The 17,301-nt window shown below is 40.1% G+C and overlaps 1 protein-coding gene across 1 annotated transcript in view; it reads right to left on the reverse strand.

Annotated features, from left to right (window-relative positions):
* Positions 1-17,301, reverse strand: part of CRYBG3 (crystallin beta-gamma domain containing 3) — an 81,708-nt gene that overhangs the window by 45,944 nt on the left and 18,463 nt on the right. The window contains exon 3 of the mRNA XM_030945093.1: positions 9,628-10,055. Coding sequence (XP_030800953.1) covers positions 9,628-10,055 — 428 coding nt within the window. The remainder of the gene's footprint in view (positions 1-9,627; positions 10,056-17,301) is intronic.

Genomic DNA, 17,301 nt, shown 5'->3' on the forward strand with positions numbered 1-17,301 from the left:
TGGCAAAATTTTAGAGGCCGAGATTCTTACTCCACAATAGATTTTATTTTGAAGAGAGAACTTAATGCTATTTCAAATCACAAGTAAAGAATACACACAGAGCACAAGTGAACTAAATGTAGAATTATTCAAATTCATAAACATTAAAAGAGAGATATAAACAGTCATTTATTTGCATGTTTTACATTGTCAAGTACCTTTAAGCTAATGCCAAAATATATTAATATGGGCATTCAGACTGTGAGAACTTGATTTGCATTGGGATTAAATTCACTGTCATCTCTGATGGAGCAAAATCTCAATATAGGGTTTGTTGGGTCAGGTATATTATGTCACGGAGGAAACAGGGAAGTCCAGTATAAATAGCACATCTCCCACCTTGCCAAGTTAGATGCTACATTTAGCCTTCTATAGCACCAGTCTGGTTTCCAGAGATACCAGCAGTGGTAGCTGCTAAACATCACACACTCCATTTGTAAAAATGGCTGACTTGAGGATTCACAACCCTCCAAAGAAACATAAACATTTCTGAGTGAAAAAAACCAAAACAGAGTTGAGAAAAAGGATAGTTAAAAAAATAATGACTGTTTTCCACAGAAAATTTTATTCTAATATTTTCTAAAACTCCAGAGATCCTAAAAATGTGAGGGGAAGGACTGAGTTGAGTTCTGCAGTGCAGTATATTTACTCAGTATCAATCAGAGTCATACTAAAAATAAGTCTTAAGAATGTAAGACCTGATCATGCTCTTATTTAGAATTAACCTCACTGAGTAACCTTTCCTGCTTTAAATAATCACTATTAAGCTTTTACAAACTCCAGCAGCTCCTCTATACTTTGGCCAACCTCAAAAATAAAAGTTGGCCTACAAGAGCCCTGAATCCAGGTGAAATTTCTTTTAAGAAAACAAGCAGAACACATATTGGTACCATTTCTCCGAAAGAAAAAAAAAAGTTTCATGGATTCTTGTATAGACCAACTGTAATGCCTCATGTTTGAAGTGAGCATATAAATGGTATTGCAAGATGCCAAACACTCATTTCCACCAAAACCAAGGCATGACTATGAATCAATAGCTTGACAAGAACTAGCTTTTACTGAGTGTCTTTTATTTCATGGTTGGTATTTCTGTATGATACGCAGTGGGGAGAATTCAGATTTATGTACAAATATGTGGTGAGAACCAGTATTCTGGAAGAAACCTGGAACATACCTTTCCAGTTGTCTTCTGCACACAACTTTGCCTTTGAATTTTTTATGTGAACTCAGAAATTCTGAAACTCAAAGCATCCAGATACGGGATTAATAGGTACATTTTTCAGAAGGGATGCCAAAGAGAAGCCAGCATGAGTGGGTTCTATATCCACACTGACTGGAGCTACATATCCCCCCAAACCAGAATTTAATACAGGAAGGCCAGACAAAAAAAACGCACTCAGAAGCTTTTTTTGCCTATGTGGCAACCTTTGTAATTTCTCCCAATTCTTTTTGCTCTCCGTTTGTTTCTGAGTGTATTTTATGCTCCAATTGACCAATTTGAAGTCAGAAGACTCCAAGCCTTTTGCCCCTTGGAGAATTGTGCACAAACCCAAATCTGATGAGCACTGGCTCCAGCCCCTCTGCAGCTGCAGAGCCCCAGCCCGTGCCAGTGTCTCCCAACACACAGCTCTGCTCTCCTGCAGGCTTCACTCTACCAAGACTTTTGTCAGTGAGCTTTATTTTCAACCAGAACCAATCTATCCTCCACAGACAAGGCAACTTCAGGGTCCCTGACCTTTGATAAAGAATTTGCTCCTCAGCATGTTATAAAAAATTTTATCAGCAGACCTTTTAGTCCTAATGCATTTTCTTTCAGAGCACACAGAAGCATATTCACTCTGAATGCTCCCATGCAACAAGACATTTAAAAAATGAAAACCCATGTTCCTATGCAACACCAGCAACTCAGCTGTAAGTCTTATGAAACAAATTTAGAAGCAGGCTGTGCCACAAAAAAAAATCTTCTGGAAGTGTCACTGGAGACTTGTTTCATTTCTGATCACCAAAAGAATGTCAGTTCAGAACTTACCTTAAAAACTCCTTGCAAAAATTTTTTTCAGCTCATGTGAGGATGCACATGAAAGCCTGATTATACAAAGAACTCACTGTGCATTCTGTCACATATTTCAAATAGTAGGAGATTCCTTCTTTCCTGTCTTCACAGGAAGCTATTCAATTCCCTATAAAGCCTTAAATCAGTTTCACAAAAGACTTTGACAGCAACAAGAGAGGATGTCAACATGAGTTACGTTAGATTTGTCAAAAGTAGGTGCTTGTAGATATTTCTTCTATTGTGAAAAAGATATAAGAAGTTAAAAGGGGACTAACTCAAGGAGAGGGGAACATGTTCTGACATCTTATATGACAGACATCTTGTGTAACTTGCCCAAGTGGCAGTGGTTATAAAACAGTCTTGTTGATTTGGAAGGCCAGAAGCAGGAAGAAACCTGCTACCTTAAATGCCTCATCCAGTGCACCCATAAAGAACACATTGTTTGCATTTTTTCAAGTGTTTGCCATCGAGATGAAAATCCCTCCAAACCTGTTTGTACCACACAATAATGCAAAAAGCAGAGAGCCCTATACATTTTCCAAAAGATGGAGGCGACCACACAGGCTGATAGAGCATCTCAGACCCCCAGCAGAACAGTTCATCTGCACAGCAGGACACTGCTGCCCAGTCTGCCTCTCCTAAAACATGCCATGGCAAATTTTCCCCTCTTACCTCACTCACTCTTCCAGATACTTTCTCCCCAGCACAGCAGTCTGCTGCTTTTACAAGCACATCCATGCATCATTCCCCCAATCTCTTCCCATAGACCCCACAGAGGGAGCTACCAGAGGGATCTGCAGGCTACAGGCTGAAAATTACTCATCTAGATTTGGTACTTGTGGCTACTGGCTACCCCCCTCTGACCATCTTAAAATTACACTGTTGTTTATTTTAATTTTATTCCACTTAGCTTTTATTCCACTGTATAGTTAACTGACAGCTTTAAAAAAAAATATGTTAAGGTACTTCATCTGGAAACAAATGTCCTAAAGTCACTTTGAAACACCTTCTGGTGGAACCCAGCCGGTTTCTATGCTACTATAAGGTATTAATAAATGGGAAAAATGAAAGACTTGCTGAAAAAAAGACTCTGTGGGCTAACTGAATAGTTGCCATACACAACTTAGATGAAAGAAAATGTTTTAGCCAGAGGGGATAGCTTCATGATATAAATCTGCAGTCTGAAATACTCAGTGTCCTGGGACGTCACAATGTATGTTTGAAAAGGTCAAAAGTTTGACTGAACAAAGTGATTTACACGCAGTTGATTCTGCAGGAAATTTCAAAGCTAATGTTCCATAAGGGCAATTAAGAGCCAACAACAATTTTAATAAAAGCAAACACAGTCTCTGTGACCTTGGAAGGAATGTTTTTCCTTCCCCTTGCCCTTTAGGGTAGTACTTCTTGATTATCTCCCACAGCTGGGAAAACCTATTCTTTGAGTGTGAAGGAAGAGAGCACACATCAAGGCTGACCCAAAACACCAGAGGCTGTGAGACCAAGACCAGCACAAAGGGATCACTCCTAGCCCTTCCTTGCCCTGTTTTCCCAGTACCTGGCAGCAGCCAGCCTTCCTACCCCAAACCTGTGGGATCTGTCCTCACCTGCTGTCCCTCCCTTTTCCTCTGTCCCACTCAGGGACTCAGGTGTCAGGACCTGTCCCTCCCAGGGAGCAGGGACAAGCAGAGCTGCTGCTGCCGCTTCTCACTGGTGTGCAAGAGCTGGGGACAGCAGTGAGGGCTCCCCTTAGTTTCTCATCTCAAGGCTGAAGAAAGCCACTCCTCTTGGCCTCTTCTGAGATGTAATGAGGAATCAAAGCCAGGACATTCCTTTACACTCTTGAAGCAAGAGTGCAGCTTCAGGTGGGGTAGGAAAAGCAAAGGGTTTGACTCATTAGAATACATTGCACAGTTGAACAACCCTACCAAAAAAAAAAAAAAGGTTCAGCAGAGAAAACAATCCAGTGAATTAGTTTTTGACTTAATTTATTTAGCTCAATTTTCCATCACACATCTGCTAAGAATTACTCTTAAAATATAAAGTTTCATTCTTCAGAAACACAAAAATCTTTGCTTTGGCACCAACAAAAACCTTTCCTTTGGACCACATCCCATCTCTGGTAGGCACCCCTCTCTGGCAGGTAGAGAAATGCTTTGAGGTCTGCATCTCTCCCACAGCACAGCCCTGAGAATGACCACTCTCCACAGTTCACCCAGGAAATCAGGGGCAGGATGATCCTGCTCCTTCCCCAGGAGAGCCTTCTAATTTTGGGTGGCATTTGGCTGATCTAGAATGGTGGAGCTGCCCAGGTAGTTTATGCCCCCCTAAAGTGGCAGCAGGTCACTCTCAGCAATGACTCCCTGTCCACCTGAGCACCAGCAACTGAACAACACTGCATTTCCACAGCCAGAAAGCCATCAAAAGATCAACAAATCAACACCAACAAGTACAGGAGCAGCAGCTTCCCCACTTCTCCTCAGGAATTACCTGATGAGACCACTGTCTGGAATTAAGCGATGAATTTCTGTTCATTCACTCTTGATTTTCTGCCAAAGACATCTAAAGGGAAAGATGAATGTTGCTGCTACTGACTGAAATCAAAACCACAATACACAACAATCCATCAGACAAATTAATGCTGTGCTTTGTTATCACCACAAGCCTGCCTCTGACAAGCAACACAAAGGAGAATTACAAGCTCTGAAACAAACCTATTAACCAGAATTATGTAAGCTTGAAGGATTTTATCAGATGTATTTCTATCAAAATAAAAGGGCAGGATTTGCCGACAGTAGCAAGGTGGGAAATACTAATTGCTAATACTAACATACATCAATTAAATGTGTAACAACAGGTATACTAGACCTAAAAATAAAATAAATAATAACAAAAAAATTCCCTCACAGAACCCACTAATGTATAACATAGTAGAACTGTAAACACACTGAAATTTCATTCTCCTTAGGGCTACCTCCCTTCTGAATGAAATTGCTTGCAATGTTCTCACTAAGATATTCCTAGTACCTAGCTCTTAGTAGGGTGTGAAATTTAAATGCATGTTTTGAGCACCTGCTTTGGAAATCACCCCCACCCCCTCTTCTACCTACAGTAAGAAAATCCTTGCAGTTGTGGGGTTCTGAGTTTTTTCTCATATCCGTATCTACAAGGTTCATAACAGAAGGAAGAAGATGGGATCCTAAAATGCTTTGTTGAATTCAGGTATTACTGTCTTAAGCTGGACTACTTAATCAAAACATTTAGAGTAAGGAAAATTTAGATTTTTTTTCTCTTCAGCCATGTTCAGCTATGCAATAAAGCTCCTCCTTGCTGAAGTCCAGAACAAGCTGTGCAGTTTCACAAGCACTATCGTTCTGCACACCACTATTTGTAACATCCACTTATTGGTACTGGATATTAAAGAAAAAAAAAATCAACTGGAAAATAGACAAATGGCAAGCAGTCAGTGGAACGGATGTGGGTCTTTTGTTTTTGGGGCATGAGGAAAACACCAAAGTTCTGTCCTCAGTTATGTGCACAAGGAACCACTCACTACCACCACTGGGATTCTTGAGAAGATGGCAGGTATTCACTGCAGGAAGTCCATTCTCAATTTTGAAGACAAATCATTGCTTTTTAGTGACAGGCAATATATATAAAAGTGCAAGAATTTTACATTATAGGAAAGAAAGATAATGGGGCAAATATGTGTTTAATATTTGTCACATACTTCCATGAAATCATCATCTCTCTCATGTAGAGTTTCAGCAATGAGAAATGAGGTGAAGCACACCCCCACTGCTCCATGGTTTTATTTTTAGGGCTCATTTCATCAGCTAAAGGTTGTCTTTTAACAACATTACGGAGTGCAGAGGCCAAGAGTAAACACAAAGTTTTCACTTTATACCTACCAGTCTGCCACAGGGGACTGTTCTAGCCAGAAGCTGCCATCTTACCTAAGTAGGAGGGGTTTTCTACTCTAAGTAGCAAATATCTTTGCAATTGCTTGCTCCCTTTCACTTCTTCAAGGCAAAGAAACCTTCAACCATCCCAGAGAAATGGAAGACTGAGGGATGAAATAACTGGAGACTGAGTCCATCTCTCCTCACCCATCTTCTGTGCTGTAATTATTGTCTGTAGTAATTGTTGTCTAGAGACTGCCAAATGTATCATGGTTTTGTCTTTTGTGCTCCTCCTTTACCACTTGCCACTGTTGGGATTAAAGGAGCAAAAGCCTTTGAGGTACAGATTACCTCTGAACCAACCAGCCAGGGTGATGGAGGAATAAATAATGTGACCTACACATTTTGTCCCTCAAAAACATGTACTTTCACAGACTGAGCTCATGAATTCCACTTTCCTTGGCTCAAGGCCTGGAAACTCAAGTCTTTACCAAGCGCCAGACCTCCCACTGAGGGCAAAATTAGCCTCAGTTCACAGGTCAGAGCACTGTGATATCCTTGAATTTCACCAAATATTGCTTTAAGGATATGAGGAGAATGAGGTTGTCTGAGTAGAGGCATCTGAGACCATCTGGTAGGTTTTTTAAATCTGAAAGGTTGTTTGGTTTAGGCTTTCTTTTTTTATACAACTGTAATGGGGATTATGCAATCTAACAACCATTCCTCTTCCACTTATCATTGCAACCTCCTCACTAACCAGACACAGTCCCTAATGCGGTATTTCACTGCAGTGTAGAATTTAACAAATTCATTTACATCTTCCTCAGGACAAAGGAAACTGCTGTCAGATTAATAATGCAGTGGTCATAAGGATTTGTAAAGCTCCCTGCTACATCCTGCCTCTACAGAAAATGCTGAAATTGCAGTTTAATGCAACTATCAATGGAACCAATTCCTTTGGCTTTAAATGGCTCACTAGCACATCTCACACGACTTTTAGGACTCAATCACTCTTAGGTTCACATCATCTTTGCTCTTCATGGTTTCCACACCTTCCTGCTGCTTTGTGCTAGGTCTTTACCCCTTCTCCCCGTGATTCCTCATGTGCTTGTAGCATCCACTCCCAAGAAGACTCTTCAGCCACCTGGCAGCAACCAAGAGCATTTTTACAGTTTAGTCATGCTAATTGAATACCAGGTAGTTAATATTTAGTAAAAAACCCAGCTAGTAGTGGAAAGAATAAACTACTCTAACATCCTTAAAACTTTTATAAACTAAAAGAGAACAAATTCAGCACAACAACTTCCATAAAAGAAAAAAAAACCCAAAACCAGTTATCCTTACTAAAAAATCCAGTTATTCAAACTTTTTAGAAAGGTAAACAATGCAAGCCTCTGCTTCCCTGCAGCCATTCCAATTTTTCTTTACTAATTGCTTCAGAAGAGCAGTTCACATTGTGTGGTCAGGCAGAGAAAAACATAATTAAAGTTACACAGAGATTGTCTAACTTGTTAGTATCCCAAGCCAAAAAGGGCAGAATGTACACTGTACTTTTGAGAATGAGCTTAAAAGGACATAGACTGGTTTAATGTTTCCCCTAATTTAGAACAGTTACAATGAAAAAAATATACAATTTTTCTTCCATTAAAAAAAGTTATTTTCCATGGAAAAGCTTCATTCTGTATTTAGGTCAACCCTTCCATACCTCCAAACTAGCAACACACATTCTTTCATGCTTGCCTAGCCATGAGATAGATCTACACTGAAGAAAATCTACACTGGTTTGCAAAGATTACCTAACAATACAGGACAACACCAAAGGATAGCCAATTGAAAAATCCAACTGTAACTTTGACTTCAGGAAAACAAAATAACTCAAATATTTCTGTAGAGAGCAAAGAGGTCACTTCAGCGAGTTAATACCCGCACCTTCCAAACTCTTCAAACTTTGATAAATGCCTTATTTTATTAATCTACATTTTTATGAAGAATTCACAAGAAGAAAAAGGGGAATGAGATGCATCTTACCCAGTATATTGTGCATAGACAGTGAAGGACATACTACAGAAACAGCAAATAGCAGCAAGAGACTGATGCAGCAACCCAGCCTGTCCAACAGGTTTTAGGGAACACAGTTTGCTCAGGAACCAGACCAAATAACACCACGCTCCTGGGCTCTCCTGGGAACTACTAAGGGGAGGAGAACTTTTCTCCTGCATTGATCAAAGCCGTGGTGGTGCTGAGCTGCAGCTTGGAAAAAGCACAGTCAGATGGGTGATACCATGATAAGAGTCTGGGATAAAAACCAGTCAACCATGTCACAGACCAAACCAGAGTGCTCATGAGAACACAACCAGTATTACTATTAACTACTGTATTTTGAAGGTGGAAATACAGTTTTAACTTCACTTAAATAGGTATCACATCACCTATTCACATCCTAATCAGCCACTGCTTTTATAACATAACGCTTCAAATAATCATTCTGCCAAATAACAGGTAAGGGCAGAGTGCTGGAGACATCCCCAGTATGGAAATGGAATTCAACAACCAGCTATTTTGGCTGTCTCTGACCTCCTACGTGGCGATGAAACATTTCACATGCCACCAATAAACAGACTCAGCACAACTCAAATTAATTAAAAAAAATTAAAAGAAAAAAAGGTGTTTCTTCTGAGCCCATCCTCCCATTCTGCAATGCAAGCAGGAGCACTCTGAGACACTTAATGGTTACTCCCAATCACTACTTTCTGCTTAAATTTGAAATAAATATTCTGGGCCATACTGAAAGCCTGAGTCATCATCACTTGCAGATCCACTGCTCACAAACAAGTCCATGTTCTACACACCCTTCAAAAACTGGACAGGTACCACAGGCACACATTCACACCTAACTCCAAATCCATGCTGTGCTGACCCACATGCAGTCACATTTCCAACATAACAGCTATAAATTATTTTGGAAAACTGATATCTATGTGTGACAGTCATAAAAGGTTTTGTAATACAGTGTTGACCACAGCCAGTGTTTTAGGTTTTCTACTCTCAAACACACAACAGTGCCTCTGCCACCACAATTTTTTTTAATCTTCTTTTAACATTCTATAAAGAGTGATCCATATTTTGGCTAATTGAAATTGAGTGCTTTAAATAACCTTCCTTACATCACAGCAAAACCCCAAAGAACTAGGGGGAAAAAGTCACAGAAGCAAAAAGCACCCAGTCAAATAAACTAGGAAAGATAATTTAAAAGTGAGAAAAACTTACTTGCAGAAATAAAATTATTGAACTGCTGAGATATAAAAAGGACAAACATTCAAGATTTTATATAGGCCATAATATGGATGGAAATAAGCTCTTTACACTTCTTTTTCTTAACATACTCATAAATGCCACATCCAATCAGGAGACTTCTAAACAACTTCTTTAAACTTATATTTTGTTGCAGTTGACTTCTCCCCTGCTCATTTATTTAGTGCAGTTGCTACTGGAGTTTTGCACAAAGTCAAGTCAGGGACGCTCCAACCACCCTTAGAAATGACAGACACTCCTCATACAGTCAGATGAACTTGGTCAGCATAGTTCTGTACAGACACACACACATCATCATATTTAAAAATAAATTCTAAAACTTACTTTTCTGTATCTGAGGATTGTTTCCAGCGTCCTTGAAGATCCCGTGTGATATCTTTCCCAATATTATTTAAGATGGCATCATCTTTATTTACAGTTTCCTCTTTTTTTCTAGCTGTAGGCTCTTCAGTTTTCGGGTGCTTTGGCTGTGTGTCCTTTGGAAAGGTATTTGTGCTCTGTAAATCCTTCTCACATCTGCTGGGCTCATCTTGGAAGGTAGAGGATTTAGATTCTACCAAAGAAGATCTTGTTGCAATATTAAATAAGCTTCCAAGGAAATGAAAGAAGCCTTCTCGGGGTTGCTTATCTTTATCTGATGACTTGCTTCCAGGAGTCAAACTAGGAAGGCTATTTGCCTTTTTCAGCTCCTCCTGGATTTCAGACTTGCTAAGCTCTTCTGTGGAATGGTTCTTCTCTTCATTTTGACAAGCCTAAGATAAATACAAAAAGCACATAAAGATGACGGTTCCTGTCAAATTCTGTCATTTTCACACATTCCCAAATTCCTTGATTTTAATTTCCACCTATGCATTGTATTCCTTTCAGGAGATCTGTCATTTAAAAAGGTTAAAGCCCACTGCTTGTTGTCTTCTCTCTTTGTACCAAAGAGGACCCTATTCCACAAAAAGTAAAAAGGACTAGCACAGGCTAGAATATTCCCAAAGCAGCTGCAGTGGAAAAAAAATACAAGACAGATGGTAACAATTGCTTCAACTGGCATCAAAAACATGGGGAAGAAGCAAGGAACAGTTATTTCACACTTCAGACTAATCCCCTCAGAAAGCACAGCTTCACAAACAAACCTCCATGTGCTTGTGAGAACAGTTTTCAGCTTGCAAATGTAGGCAAGAACACCACAGCCAAACACAAACACCCCACAGCCTTCTGCACTTCTGAAAAACCGAGGAGAATCAAGAACAGAATTGGGACAAACAAACTCAACTCACATCCCAGAGGTGAATCCTACCTATTATCCTTAGCAGCTTGATGTTGAACCCTCTGGCCAGCTCTCCTTCAACTGCACAGCTGTTTCCAAATGGATTTGTTGCCTCCCACAGTCTCCATCACTCTTTCCCTGGTTTTCCACACAGCCAAGGTCCTACAGAGCAGCACCCCTGCACCTCTGACCTTCTGCACTGCCTATCGGCCCTATCAGTGAACTGAAATGAATGAGCACCATGGCAGGGCTTCACCTCATTCAAACCACATGTTCATTTCTTCCCTCAACTCAGCTGAGCATCTACACCCAGAGGCAAGGCAAGCTCTACTCCTCACCAATTTATGCCCTTGAATTTCCTCTGTGTCAGCTCCTCTCAGAGATCCAAGGACTGCTGTCCAAGCTCACGTTACTTCTGCCAAGACCATCTGCCCGAAAGGGTGATGCAACTTCACTGGAAGGCTTCACAAACACCACTCATAGCCACATTTTCAGCTTCACAATCTGCAAATATGTTTTTTTTCTCTGGACTAAAGTTTTCTGGGAAGCACCTCCCTCCCCCATCCCCACCCTTTGTAGAGGGTGCCATAGGCTATTGCTGCCTATTTTATCTTTACAGTACAACCCTGTAATTTCAATTCCTGATTCAACCCAGTTTATTAACATAGATTAAAGTTACCCCAAGCTTTTCTCAGATGAAATCTATCCTGCTCAACAGGAGTGGGAAAGAACATGAACAAAAAGTCCTATGCAAATTTTAGTTGTGTCAACAATATATTTGGATAAGAGTAATTGTTTCAAATTGGGCAACACCTACACAGAAAGCTACTATTTCCACTAGGTGACCAATCCTATTTCTACATGAAGTAATCTTAAATAAGCCAGCAGGCTTATTTGTTAATAGGCCACCTAGGATCATGTTAATGATGAAAAAAATGTTTTAATGAACTCAGCTTCATCCTTGGGGAACAGCAATTTCTTAAGAACTTTCAAGATATATTTAGTGATATTGAAACAGTGGTCTTTAAACTTAAAGCAATGCTTTTTTTACCCTTTAAATACAGAGCAGATGCAACTGCTTAATATTAAAAGATGCATGTGCTGAAAATGGAATTGTTTATAGGAATTGTGAGGATAGAAATTGAACAGCACTAATTTGTCCTTGAGAAATCCACAAAACATCCATTTTCTATGTACGGGCAAGACACTTGTACAACCACACTGAACTTCTAAGTAAACTTTTAAAAGTGGGCTAAGTCAAACTCTGGCCTTTTTTCATCCCACCTGTGACAAACCTCACCACTCCCCCCATACTGCTCTGATCAACAGCTGATGCACCACAAAGGGGTGCAGTCATCCCTGTGGGATCAGAGATTTACTATTTAGATGTCGACTCTACCCAAACCCAGCTCTGAAAACGAAGATGCCAACAGTGCAGCTTGGAGATGTGCCACAGCTCTTGCTGCTGTCTTCAGTACTAGACAAGTAATACACGAGCCTGGAATGAACCTCCTGAATAATTTACTTTATCTCAGAGGAATTGAGTACTTTGCATAAGGAAATACAAAACAGAAACAAGAAAACAGAATTATTTCCAAAATTTGATGAGTGAATGATTCACCATGTCAGCTTCAAAGTTCTACTGTGATATTTTCTTCCTTCACTTTGACTAACACCTCGGCATTCTTCAATGCCAGATTTTAATTCAACTTTTAAGTGAAGGAGGGCATCTCTCTGTAGTTTTGTGATTTGTACTGTTCACACAGATGTGTCTAACCTAAAAGAGTAGTAGAGTACCTCAGTGCAGGAAATGCACACAAATCGTATTCTTTTCTCTGCACAGCCCTTTTAAGCCATAAACATTTATACTAATGATTAAAATATCTATGAAGTTAACAACTAAATGCATTAACTATAAAAGAAATAGTTACATTAAAAATATGACAACAGTTTAGTCTTATAAGTGTTTTTGTTTGTTGTTGTTTTGTTTGGTGCGGTTTTGTCCATTTTTTAAAACCGTTTGTATTCAGAAACTAGTGGAGGGTTTGTTTTTTTTCCTATTAGGAGCTGAGACATCAAATATAGTTAAATCTCTACATGTGAAAGTCTTCTCTGAGCATCTCTGAGACATAACACTCGTAAAGACTGTGCTGCTTATTTGTGAGCATAATTTATGCCCTGCTTGAAAAGCTGTTTTGTAGTCGCTGCTTCCAGAAACAGAAATCTATTTAGACCTTCCTTCCTCTTTAATCTTCCTTTCTTTACTTAACTTTTGGTAAATCAAAAGAACAGGAAGCTTTAATATGAAAGGGTCCTTCCATACCTTTAACCATAAATAGCGTCTTGCATGAAAAAAAGCCACAGAGAACATTTACACTGTGCTTATTTGAAGATATATGTGGATATTAAGTCCTAACACAGAAACTATGCAAATCCTTCTTTTTTCCCTTCAATATAATCAATCCTACTCTCCATATATTCTCCCTCCTGCTCCACTTTGCCATAACAGACAGCTCGAGCTATTGGTATTTCATCATTTGCACACAAAATCTCAATTCAAAGTCTGAAGCATTATACAAACAGCACTGCTCCTGCTGCAGATTTTGAAGTTTGTATTTTAAGATGGTGCCATATTCAAATGACTGAGACGAAAGCACATGATTTTACTTTACGAAAGGCAGCAAGCCTCTAGCACAGCAGGAGCCTTCAGGCACAAGTGCCTGCTGAACATGCAGAATGGTGGCAATTTCATGCGCCAGTACCACAGAAACTTTCACGGAGCATTCCCCATGCCTCTCTCCCAGTCTGTCTCTGACAGAAGCCCCTAGTGAGCACTCAGGAAAAAAAAAAGGTAAGGGTGTAGGGTTTATATAAAGTAATCCTTTCCATGGTACATCCGACCAGTTTTCAACAGTCAGGGCCTCTAGCAACCTTGACAGAGCATTTGATTCCCTGTCACAATTAAGCTTGAGCAGTTTGATATTCACAACATTGCAGGAATATCAGTGACTCTTGTTTTACCTACACTTCATGTCATCATTCAAAGAAAAATAAATTTAAAACGTCCTCTAACAGTGTCACAGCAGTCTGAATAGTTTCTCCGGTTCACCAAGAAAACAGTGGTTTCTGGATGGAAACCTACCTGCCACATCCCCTTCGAGATCCTTGCTGATGCAAGGAAAAGAATTTTCCTGCTATAGTGCTGTCTTTCTGTTCCTCTTGTTAGGAACTGTCATCAGTCTTCCCCTTGCCTCCCCTTTCCCACTCTCTGTGAGCTTTCCTGCTTGTGACATGCTTCATGAAGCTTTAATTAGCTTTTAGTCCTTTGGCAACTCGTTCCTCTGAGTTTCACTGAGGAAGCCCTGGGTGACCTGGCCTGACCTTGTAGCTGAACTGAGGCTGGACTGGATGACACTCTGGGGTCCCTTCAACCTGAATTATCCTATGGACCTGTGCCCTCACATGTAACCAGGCTGGTGTGGCAGAGTGTGAAACAAGATTATGACTTGAATCAGGTGACAGAGGAGACCGCAGTGATAAGTGACGCTGTGTCTGGGCACTGCGCTCCCACTTTGCTGCACTGAAACCTGCCAGCTGGGGCTCAGGGGACAAGTCCCTATGCCACGTTCCAGGCAGGATTGTTATCCCAGCTGATTTATCCTCTCCAGGCTGGCAGGATAGTTATCCCAGCTGATTTATCCTCCTCAGGCTGTAATCCACTCCAGGCCGCAGCACAGACACTCACCCTCGGCCAGCTGCACCTTGGCAGGCAGGCCCCAGTGAATAACCCCCGAGGTGGCACAGCAGCACCCTGGGGAGGGTAACCTGCCAGGTTACCTCAGCTTTCCTCACCTCCTGCCCAGCAGGGCACCCTTGTGACCAGCCTTGTAAAGCATCTTTTCTCAGCAGCTGGGTGGCTGAAGTTGGAATTGCCAGAGGCTCTCAGTCAGCAAGGGCTACGTCCGTCTGCCAAAAATACAAGCTCTTTTATTGCCCTAACGAGAGAAATGAAAGCATTACCAGCATTAAAACACAGATCTCCGTGAACAAAGAGTTAGCTTGCAGCCACTTAGCCAGTTAGCTTGCAGACATTTGGGATTTCCCTCCCCATGAATGAATGCTCATTACGAAGCAGAAACTCCAGACAGCTGCGCAGGGATCTCTCAGGCCGCCTGTCCTGTGGCACTGAGAACATCCTGCCTCCTGCACAGGCACCTTCTACCACCTCATCTCCCCTGCACCTGTGGGAGAAGATGGCCTGCCATCAGAAAGCTAAGATCATCACTAATTCACCCCAGGGACTTCCAATAAGTCATTTAACCCCAACACCCTGATCTGAGAACGGGTCACAGCGCTACCCCTGAGTTTCTGTTTGCTGGCATTTAGAAATTAATTAACAGCTTCAGGCTGAAGTGCTGGGTGCACAAAGTAGCACATGTAGGCACTGCCACATATAGTACAGGAAAATAAATCTTGTTTCTAGCCTTAGCTTTGACCTTTCAACACCACTGAGATGGCTGCATTTCATTTAACAATTATGAGCATCTCATTGAGTTTGAACACTGACACAGTATATAAATTCTGTGTGCTAAGCAAAATCCACAGTGATATAGCTGGGGCTGGTGACAAGCTAGGTCATCCCCACAGCGCAGGTTTTTCAACAGATTTTCTTTCTCTGGGAAGTTAAAGCATCTTTGGTGTAATCTCCCACTCTTTCTCAGCGAGTGGGACACACTGAAGTGCCTCAAATCCACATGTGAAATAATATTTTGTTAATAATATAATATTTTGTTAATAATATAATATTTTTCAAGTACTGTGAAGAAAATCTTTTAGGCTTTTGCAACCAACAGGAGGCAATACATATGGAAACCTAATGAAAAACCATTGGACATAGTGAGACACAGATTAAGAACAAAGCTTGTCTAAGGAAATTAGAATGGCATTAAGAAAAAAATCAGGCAAAAGTACAATCAGATAGTGAAATACACAATAGGAACCCCTGAAAGTCCACTGATGCTAGTGCTCATGAGCCAAATAGATTGAAAAAACACATGGTTAAAGTGGGTTTTTCCTATTTAAGCCAGTAATTAGAGTGGTCCACCATTGTAAAAAACTATTTAATCTTTACTAAAACACACCTTTTAACTAATGAGAAAAAGTAAAAACGCCCCAAAAGAAACAAAGAGTGACTTGGGGTTTTCGGGGAATTTAAGTTAAAAGTTATGAACTCAGTACCTCTACAAATACCCAATTAACCTGAATATTTTGGCTTTTTAATACTGTGAAGTTTTCCTTCCACATCCTCATTTATCTGCTTGGTTTGACATGCAAAAAATCAGGTCATGGCAACCCCGGAAGACAAAAGTAACTAGAAAACTAATGAAATCATGGCATCACCATAATCAGGAGTAAAAGTTAAACAACAGGAAGAGACTTTTAGTTAAACTGTATCAGTTTTGCATTTTTAAAAATAAACCTATTTAAAGTCAATGACTATTTAACATTTGGAAAAACAACAGCATCTGTTCAAAGTTCAGCACTGGGACTTTAAAAATTTGTTTATCCATTTGAATTCTCGAAACAGCAAGGAGTCATTAATGTATATTTAATTTGTCAGATGAGGAAAGAAAAGATGAAACAAGCATCCTCTGAAACTCTATAGTATTCTCCTAAAATCTGAGGAAGTATCCAGAGATACACTTCCTGACGATAACAACAGATAAAGTGGTCGAGGTGAACATTTCAAATGAAAAGGTAGAAAAAAGGAGGTACAATTTGAAATAAAGTTTCTGCTGGGTCACCTTCACAGGGAACTTTAAACTCAGTGAAAGTCTCTAGAATGACCAAATTAACTTTTTAATTTGAAAGTTTCTCTTCACACCATTTGCAGAGCTGCTCGAAAATCTTTCCTTCAGAATTTTCCCATTAAATTATTTTAAAGCTCTGATTGAAGATTAAAAACTGGTACTCCTGAGTATGCATCCATCACCTCATTACTACAGGGGCTACTGTAGAGCCAGAGAGAACAGAATGAAATTGTCTGTTTTACTTCTGTTCTTTCCCCCAAAGTCTTCCAGTACTACACTTTCACTGCCTTTTAATAAATATATTTTCACAAACATTAAACAATTTTTGTTCACTTTTATTTGACATTTTCTTGAAGCTTGGGTTAAAAAAAAAAGGTGAATTTACCTTTTCAAAGGAGAAGGTGACAGTACAGTGGGAATGGGATGAGACAGTGTGACTTCCACCTGTAGTTACATGCTATGCACCTGGCATCACACTTCTGCTTCATCTGTCTGCTGCTTTTCTGAGTTAAACAGACCAAGATTTAAGCCTTTTTTTCCCCCACCCATCCTGAAACAAAGTTCCCCGCTCATGATCTCTTCTTTGAAGAAAAAATGTAGCGGAGAAGGAAGCACATTTCAAGATCATTCTTTCTAAAAATCTTTAGTATTGCAAGGGAATTTACCAGAACTTTAGATGGGATGATCTTGAAATATCCCCCTCAACACACACAGCTGTTAACATCAACCATCAAGTTAACAAAGTATCCTCGGAAACTAAAAGGTACCACCTTAAAATTCCATTTCAACAAAAGTCTACATCATGGCTGAGGAAAAAAATATCTGCTTTCACCTTTCACAAGAGAAATCTTGATGGTACAAACTCCAAAACAATTTTTGTTTTATCTTTCATTTGTTGCTGTGGACAGTGACAGCAAGAGATTTTAAAAG

This window comes from Camarhynchus parvulus, chromosome 1 (genome assembly GCF_901933205.1).
Source record: "Camarhynchus parvulus chromosome 1, STF_HiC, whole genome shotgun sequence".
Taxonomy (NCBI): domain Eukaryota; kingdom Metazoa; phylum Chordata; class Aves; order Passeriformes; family Thraupidae; genus Camarhynchus; species Camarhynchus parvulus.